This window comes from Curcuma longa, chromosome 11, assembly GCF_044706935.1.
Source record: "Curcuma longa cultivar G26 ecotype Majalengka, Jawa Barat chromosome 11, ITB_CL_G26_1.1, whole genome shotgun sequence".
NCBI lineage: Eukaryota > Viridiplantae > Streptophyta > Magnoliopsida > Zingiberales > Zingiberaceae > Curcuma > Curcuma longa.
The window spans coordinates 15,688,243-15,697,057 of record NC_133871.1 but is presented as its reverse complement, the minus strand read 5'-3'; the positions used below and the strand labels follow the sequence as shown (position 1 = coordinate 15,697,057).

At 39.5% G+C, this 8,815-nt stretch overlaps 2 protein-coding genes across 3 annotated transcripts; both read right to left on the bottom strand.

Annotated features, from left to right (window-relative positions):
* Positions 1–276: 276 nt before the first annotated feature.
* Positions 277–1,811, bottom strand: LOC141841515 (uncharacterized). Its single transcript, XM_074729687.1, has 2 exons — positions 1,624–1,811; positions 277–1,500 (listed from the first exon to the last, which is right to left on the bottom strand). The coding sequence occupies exon 2, from the start codon at positions 1,336–1,338 to the stop codon at positions 601–603; it is 738 nt and encodes a 245-aa protein (XP_074585788.1). The 5' UTR covers positions 1,339–1,500; positions 1,624–1,811; the 3' UTR covers positions 277–600.
* Positions 1,812–3,545: 1,734 nt separating this feature from the next.
* LOC141839914 (serine/threonine-protein kinase STY13-like) lies at positions 3,546–8,404 on the bottom strand. Of its 2 annotated transcripts, XM_074727767.1 has the most exons (7): positions 8,229–8,404; positions 7,550–8,094; positions 6,306–6,438; positions 5,947–6,142; positions 5,116–5,240; positions 4,520–4,678; positions 3,546–4,012 (listed from the first exon to the last, which is right to left on the bottom strand). In XM_074727767.1, the coding sequence occupies exons 2-7, from the start codon at positions 7,783–7,785 to the stop codon at positions 3,710–3,712; spliced, it is 1,152 nt and encodes a 383-aa protein (XP_074583868.1). In that variant the 5' UTR covers positions 7,786–8,094; positions 8,229–8,404; the 3' UTR covers positions 3,546–3,709. The 2 variants fall into 2 exon arrangements, with proteins under 2 accessions (XP_074583868.1, XP_074583867.1); XM_074727766.1 differs by lacking the exon at positions 8,229–8,404 and having other exon boundaries at positions 7,550–8,178.
* Positions 8,405–8,815: the final 411 nt, after the last annotated feature.

Sequence of the window (8,815 nt, the reverse complement as noted above, 5' to 3'; positions counted from 1 at the left end):
AGCAACCAATGCTTGCTTATCAGGAACCCTTGTGATGCACTACAATACTTAATTGTCAAACATGATTAGTGTGTTCTTGTAAAGAAAACATAACTAACTTGCAGTCTGACCCAAAACCACTCCATAGTATCCTCAGTTGTTTCAAATCATAATTGCAACCATCAAAAATCCAAGTTAGACAATCAAGCAGAATCAGGCACAAAATACTAATGATAATAACTATATAAAATAGTTATCTTCAGCTTGTCATGATTATTCACAACGGAAAGAAACTCGGAAGAAAACATAATGATACCACCTTGTTTAGCTAATTTAGCAATAAGAATACATGCCCTTCCTGACTGACAAAAATCATGTATCTATCCAAGTTACACGATGCTAACAACTTTCCTAATGTCTATATCAATGATACAACAAACAGGGCTTGACAAAACACAAGCATGAGCAATCCGCAACTTACAAACTGTAGTAGACACTATTAAACCCTGCATCAGCCTGAACAGGACAGAACACAGCTTGTCTATGTAGCAAGGATTATGAACACTAACTATTAAATAAGTTTGTGATATTATATGTTAGCAAACATAAAACAAAGCTCTATCATCCAGCCATGTTGTCAAGGAAGTCAAGCTGTCGGCATACTCCAGGATCTAATTTTGTTGATTCTGCTGGTTCTCTCTTCGGGGCAGGTGGGCATGTTTCTGCAATTCCTGTGAGTAAAGATAATGACAGTGGTGTATTAGCATATTTGGAATGTTCCTGTTGATCTTGATCCAACAACTTGCATGCAGATATCTCCTGCAACTGACTTGACACAATTAGTTCAAAGAATGTTTGAGAAAGTAACTCCAAAAGCTGATCTTCTTCAGGAGCATGACATTCTGTTTGAGTGGAATCGCCACAATCATAAAGCTTCAGCTTCCTCAAATGAGGAATTTGCATACTCTTCAGAGTTCTCTTCATGGGAGCAACAACTAGTTCTTCTGGAGCAGGGGCAAATGGATCAAATATGCTTTTTAACGGGGTTAGGACAATGGAAATGGCCTCGCGTTCCTCGGATTGATCAGAACATGAAAGATCCATACTGTCCCTCTCAGAAGAAGGGGTTGCAGGACAAACTTCCATTCCATCAATGAATTCAACGACTGCACCATCACAACCTTCGATGCAGTAATCATCCTCGATCGAAGGAGTATGGCCGCTAACTTCCCGCCCAGTGTTGGCCATTTCCCCCACCTTAATTAAAGACCCCATCTCGATAATCTCCATTTCATCTGATTCAGAAGCTCCAATTTTCTCAAAGGAGCGAGCTTTGAGTGCTTCAGAATCCATTAGCATAACGTGAACAGGGAGAAATGCCTTTCTTGCTTCCTACTTCGGGGCAAGCCCTAAGGCAGTTTTTAACACCAAGGCAACAACGGCGATCGCTTCAATACCGGTCATCAGCCATACAATCTCGTGCGAACAACCAAGTCCTTCACGCCAGGAGAAAGAACCACCCTGGTCGGAACAACAAAAGGAGATATCCCGATAAAACCAAAAAGCAGAAATTTGATTAAAGAAGGAAAAAAACAAAAGGAGCATTTTTTAAGAACAGCGACAAGATCGAAAACGAACCCTAACCTTTGATATACTCAACGCCTCCCGAGAACTCCTCGACACAGTAAAACAAAAGAAAAAAAAAGAAGAGGGTAAGCACGCCACACCGATCAGCGGGGAAGAGCCAGCGACGGGCACAAGGCAGCCAGAGATCGCCGGCAGAGATGCAGGGAGATCGGGTTAGCCGCTTCGCGGGAGAGCGAGGAGGGAAGGAGAATAGAGCCGCTACGGAAATGGAAGCAGCCAAAATTAAATAGCGAAAGGGAAGGAAACGTGTGCACTGTGAAGGCAGAGTGTACGTTTACTTCGGAAGGAAATTATTATTGTTGAAATTGTACAGTTTTTATTTTAAAAAATAAAAAGAAAAGAAAAATAAGGTTAATTTTTTTTATTTACTATCCACATATTGTCAATTTTTTCCGTCAATTAAATTTCATTTTTTAAAAATTAAATTTACCATGAAAAAACAATAATACGGCAAAACTTATGTTGATACCAACTTGAGTCGCAATAGTTATAGGACCATGTGAGATCAATGTAGCATATTTCTTTATTTCTTTCCAAGGAGAAGCCAGAAAAAATGAATTATATATTTCTTTTCCTTTAAGAAAATAAAGCTAACAAATATTTAATCATTTATTTTAATTTCTTCTGTTCCAGTTGAAATCGCCTCTTAGACTAGTCACCAGCCACGTGCACCAAGGGTATCCATGCGAGGAAGAGGAAGAGGATGAGCTCCAGGACATGCACAGTAGTAAGTAGGAAGGTCAGGGGTGTCCCTGGTTCGACCACTCTGATGCTCAAATCAGTTCTGATTGAGATCGCCTCTTGGATCCGTCATCAGCCACGCAGCACCAAGGTTGTCCATGCGAGGAAGAAGAAGAGGATGAGCTCCAAGACCTGCAAGCACCAACACAGTGAGAAGGAAGGTCAGGGGTATCCCTAGCTTCGACTACTCCGATGTTCAAATCAGCCATTGAGGAAGACGAAGAAATTTGAAAGAAGAAGCAAGTTGCAACTTATGGAATTGCGTACTTGTGCATATATCAAAAGATTATATAAACGAAGAGGGAGAATCATAGAGAATCATACCAGCTTGTCTTATCATTAATTAAGGAGAATATTCCCTCACCGCCAGTGATCATTAGATTGTGTCTTATTTTTAAGGAGAATCAGATTTTATCAAAGGAGACGTCTTTCGTTAATTAAAGAGAATATTGCATGTAGATCTTGTCAGAGATGTCATGTCAGGGTATAGAAAATATCTTGTCGTCGTGATCATCTACGATCATTACGGATGAAATGTCCCCTCACCGCTATAGCTTCGTATCATTAGATTATCTTGTCTCATAACTTCTTGGCAACGATGATGTGACTGTTTGATAGATTTGATTGTGACTGACTGAAAGATTTAGCAGACTAAGAGGGAAGGGCCGGAATAGGCACAGATTGAGTATAGAAGTAACAGGCTTGGTGAGTCGTAGAGCTCTTGCTGACCATGGTCATCCAAGTCCACAATAAGATGGATCAGGACTGAGAGGCTGAGTCCAAGTAGATGAGTGAGATGACCGAATAAGGACTCTAGGTGAGGCGAATGAGATCTAGTCAACCGGTCAAGTCAATCGTGACGGTCGTATCCAGATAAGTCACCTTCCTTCTATCCTACATGTCCTAACTTTACGAGCCAGATCATAATACCCATAACATCTTCCCATCTCCATTATCTTAGTGATGATTATTATCCAATATACAAATAGAATATTAATAACGATGAGAACTGCCATTGCTTTTTGAAGTGTGAAGTCTATAGCCTGCATTGAATGACTGTGAGAAAGAAGTGTGCAATTCGATAACAACAAATAAGCACTTAGATGGATGTGGATGGATGAAAGGACAACTCCTGGTCAGTATAGTAGACTCACTATTATTAGCAAAAGAGGTGTGAGTTAGAATATCAGATTAGCTATAAATAGCTTGCATAAATATTGGACTTGACTAGTTTTTCTTACATTTGCCAAAAAGAGCATGATTTCTCCTGTATTACATGTTACCTATAATTCATCAGTCCTTTTGCTGGACTTCCAGAAAACCGCTAATCTCTATTGATTGCTTATGCACTGCCACTGCTTGCCTTCTTTGCAGCAAAGAGCTGACGAAGAAAAGATAACTTGCCTCCTCTGCGTGCAGACGTCGCTGTGATGGTGCCCCTTGTGCTCATCAATGATGGAAAACTGGTCTCTGCTTCTGGTTCTGGTTCTGATGACGGAGGTGGTGGGAGAGTGTAAAGGAAGGAGTTCAGCATCCTGATAATCTGGCTGAAGCTGGGCCGTGTGTTGGGATCCTCCACCCAGCACGATTGCACTATGAACACCAGCTCTGGTGGAGCATCATCTGGTAGTGGTGGTCGCATTTGCTGCATCGGATCAAATGGGCAATAAGGTGTATGACGATAATTTTCGAGGAACAGCGAGGAAATTTTCTTTTGTTACTATGATCGTGATCTACAAGTTTAGCCAATTCCAGTTACCAGAGACTGAAAATGTTTCAATGTTGTGGAGAATTGTACTTGTATTATTGAATACCGAGTAGTTTTTACTACAAAGCAATGGTAATTATCAAACCAAAACTAAAAGTGAGAGCATCCTCTCCATTGCTAGCCAAAAAAATAAGAAAACATTATCTCCGTCCTTGGCAAATCAATAAACAAGATAGATGATACTTTCATGTTCAATTGAGTTGGTATTTCACTAGTTCATCAATAGCTCAAAGTTTAATTCTACAAGGAGGACTAGTTTAGCTAACTATTCTTTGACTTTGATATAGCAAAATAATGTATCGTGAAAAAACTGATTAGAAAGCAAGAAGGCTAAACAAACGGACAGTAAAATTACAATGAATTCAAATATTGAAAGAAGCTAACCTTAAAAGCTGCAGCATATGCAGCCTGCAAGTTAGACATGCCTTCAAAAGGCATTCGGTTGGTCAACAACTCCCATAAAACAATGCCAAAGCTGTACACATCAACCTTGTTGGTGTAGTGCTTCTTCTCACCACGACGCAAAGTCACGGTACTATATAACTGCATTACACAACTTGGCTGGTTTAAAGAAAAATAACTAGAAGATTGCAGGGATGAGGTCTCAGGATTAAAAAAAAATGAAAAAGAAAACACAAAAACAAAACAGAGTTGCAGGGTGAACAATGAGCATAGAGAAGAACAACAAACTTTAAAATGTTTTGACTTGCTCTTGGGCCTACCATTTTTTGTTCCCCTCTATGTTCCCTCCATTCTGTCTCATGATGAAACATATAGAATTGTGGGTGATTAGCTTAATACAGACAAATGTCCTAACCTAAAATAAAGTACAAAGATTTTGCATAAAAGTGAAACATGAATGGATGGTAGATTCTCAATTATACAAAGCAAGGCTCTAGTGTATATGATTGTATGATGATATTCTTCATAGAATACCATTTAATCTTTGAGAATAAGTAACTGAGTCAAGGATGTATCACCTCAGGAGCCATCCATCTATAAGTCCCAGTTTCAGCTGTCATCATCTCAGTAACTGTTTCTTCTCTTGCAAGTCCAAAATCAATAAGCTTCACATTCTTCTGATTTGCAGTAAGCAACAAATTATCTGCACGTTGTCTTCAACTATTATGACATTTTAAAATAATTATAAGGGAACAAAATCAATGAGAAGCAAGCTATATTATCCAACTTGAACATTTCAAAACACAACAGCAAAATACTTGCACATACAATTCAGAAAAATGGCACAGCTTTTGATCCTGTATCCCTACTAATAGTCTGCAATTAATTGCATCATGTTTACCATATGATTTGAACCAACAGAGAGTGATTCGTGGTTCTGATTAAATCATTCTTGTTTTTCCAAACAAACATGTATCTCAAGCAACAGAGAAAGCACATCCAATGTAGTTTACTACTATGGTCACCAAGAGCATCATTTCTTTCAAGACGAGATACCATGCCTTGCAGATCTATGAGCTACTATGCTAATATTTTAGATAGGAATAGCTCAAAGCAACAGCAATATAATATATAAAACTCTACATTGATGTATTAGATAAGGTGTATGTATATACACGTAAATGATATGATTGAATTGCAAGTTTGTTGATAGACATCCAAGAAAAACAAGGGAAAAGTAAATAAGTTGTTTTCTCTCAAAGACATCTCAATACAAATTTCAAAGACCAAGAATTTTATCACTGTTATTTGTTTTATGGTTGTAGATAAATTGTGCAAGTTGCAGCCAAGATTTTGAATGATGTAGATCCTAATGCAAAATTTTAAAAGGGAATATGCTAAATACGGACCAGGTTTCAGGTCTCTGTGTATAATTCCATTTGCATGTAAGCAGTCCATTGCACGAGCAATATCAAGTGCAAAGCTTATTGCTGTATGAATATCTAGTTGTTTGGGGTGCATGCTGCTCAAATATTTCTTCAATGACATTCCTGGAAGAAGTTCTGTGGCAATCACCATAAAGGGATCCTTGCAGGCACCAACAAACTTGAGAAAGAAAGAATACTTGTCATAATGTTGAAAAACAAATTAGAAAGCTAGAATCTAAACTTGAGTGTGAAGGTAACCTTCACATTCAATAAACCACTGTCTGAAAGTTGAAACTATATGGGACACAACATGAACAACTAAGAACAATTAGAAAACAAACCTTTACAAGATTATCATGCTTAACCCTGGACATCATATTTATTTCTCGAATAAAGCGAGCCTGAAGAGTCACCTTCTCCTCAGGAGTGCTACCACTATTGAGAACCTTGATAGCGACAATTTGATCATGGTACCTGATTAAGAGTCGATATAACAAATCAGTACAAATGCAACCATAATGCATATAAAAGAGCTTTCGAACGGAATAAGGTACAATAATACTAATGGCAGATAGGCATCAGTCCTCTGAACTGTACATCAATTGTAAGTATATGTGTCCACTTATTGGTCCAGGGATCATACCATTTTACTCAGCACAGAAACCCATATTTAAGAAATGGACTTGGAGAGTAAAGTTACGCAAGGAATATTATGTCCATTAGATAGTCCATTTTTTAAGTTTAACTTAAGAACAAGAAAAAAAGTTCTACATTTGGTCAACAAAAAATAAAATGGCGTTGCAGTAGATTGCGAAACACTTTACTCCTTCATATTCTGATTCAGAGAGTGTTAGCTAGCTTTCACTTTTTGTTTAATCTGCTTCTGGTAACTTGGCCATTCGCCCTACAGTAGTAGACAAGTATGTTTGCTTCCATAGCTCAGGCCCAAGGATCTATAGTATATCAGAGGAATTGAATAACTTTTTAAAGTTGATAGCTGTGAAAAGAAACCAAATGTTTTCGTTGACTCTCTGGTTAGAAGGATGATTAAATTTAAGAGAAAATAAAAACATGAGGTGGAAAAAAAACATATTTCATACAAAAATCTAATTAGTGAAAAAGATATGGAGGGAGAATTTTGTGTTCCTATTTTTGAATAAATTAAAATCAACCTTACTTTTTAAAATAGCACTATATGAGGAAGACGCCAATCTAATGTCTCAAAATGATAGGGATGGAGAGTGCCTATCACATCCTTACTTTATAAATAAATAAAAAATGAGCCTTACTTTCAATAAGTATTAAATAAGGGGGAAAACATATAGTATACCTATCTTCTATGCTGCTGAAAAAAAAAACTCAATAAAACAGTAGCTTTACTACTTAATCAGTACGCACAAACTTTCAGAACCATCTACTTATGTTTTCAGACAACAGCCATAGAGAAAAAAATACACACACCATTCAAACTTCAAAAGCTAATTCTGGCATGGTTCATCTGGCAAATAAATAACCAGAAAAAGGTTCGACCTATTCTACCAACAAAAGGAATAAAACAAGGTAATAAAAAATGACTTGAACTTACTTCCCCTCGTAGACTTTTCCATGCGCTCCCTCTCCAATCTTGGCTCCGATATAAAGTAATTTTGGATCAATCAATAGCTTCTCATCGATATCAAGCTGTGAAGACGGATAAGTACCATTTTTCCCAAAAGCGTGCCGGCCCAGAGTAAGAAAGTCATCCGCCACTCTGTTCCCACAAGGGCGCCGGAACTCGTCTTCATCAATTTTACCGTCTCTACAATTATCGATGCAACTCATTTTTCAGAGAGGGAAAACAGAAATTCCTCGAAGGCCCAAAGTTCAAAGACCCTTTGAACTCCCACTGCTCGCTGAACCAAAGCGTTTGCTTGACAAGGTATTAAAACAAAACTGGAGATGGGGAATCCCCTATTTCCCTCTCCTTAACAGGGACCTTCAGTTCTCCGCTGTGATATTCTTTCCCTTCAAAAAGGCATCCTCTTAGTGCAGAACCAACCGATTGTCTTCTTCGCCGGCCAAAAATCTCAATCTCCCCTTACAAATCAATACACGATCCTAACTTTCCTTGCCTAACGAGCTTTCTTGATACTGAAACATCGTATCAGTCAATCCAGGAGCACAGACCCAAAGCAAATGAAGAGAGAAAAACAACTACACCAGCTGGCAAATCTCGAACTGCCGGCCATCGCACCCAGAAGGGCATAAATCGGAGGAAAACTTACAGGCGACCACCGCGAGGTCAAGCCACTCCAGCAGCGCTAAGGAAGTCCTTCTGCGACGACCACCGCATCTACAAAACAAAACACCAAAGACCCTTCGCCCGAAGTCTCAGAGGTGCACCTTTTCTCCGCTTGAGCGTCGAGGAGAAGATCGACGGCGCGACCATGGACCAATCTGGGGCAACAGCGGCGGCGGCTCTCTGCTTTTTATAAGCCCGAAGAGCCGTGAAAATCGCAGCGCCAATACGAGGCCGTCACGTGGTGCGGTAGTGGTGGGAGGGTTTCCCGGGTTTCCCGTTTCCCGTTTCCCGTTTCCCGTTTCCCAATCCTGCAGTCCGATGAGGCGCATGCGAATCGCGTGAGGATAAGAGAGATGATCGAGATTCTTTATTATCCGGTGGTCTAATTCAGCTCCAATTACGGATTGGTTCAAACCGACGGACCGGATTAATCCGGCTCGATTTCAGCATTTTCTACGACTAAGCCGGAAAACGGAGCGGTGAAGCCGTCAGAATTCCGTCGACAGGGCTTCATCAATTTTTTTCACGACGGGACAACGCAACAGTCAACCGCGACGCCGACCCGGTTCA

Coding starts and splice junctions, on each gene's coding strand:
- LOC141839914 (XM_074727767.1), bottom strand. CDS start 7,785: ATGAGTTGCATCGATAATTGTAGAGACGGTAAAATTGATGAAGACGAG. Junction 6,143..6,305: donor AGCATGATAATCTTGTAAAG/GTTTGTTTTCTA, acceptor TTCTTTCTCAAG/TTTGTTGGTGCCTGCAAGGA. Junction 4,013..4,519: donor CATATGCTGCAGCTTTTAAG/GTTAGCTTCTTT, acceptor GATCCGATGCAG/CAAATGCGACCACCACTACC.
- LOC141841515 (XM_074729687.1), bottom strand. CDS start 1,338: ATGCTAATGGATTCTGAAGCACTCAAAGCTCGCTCCTTTGAGAAAATT.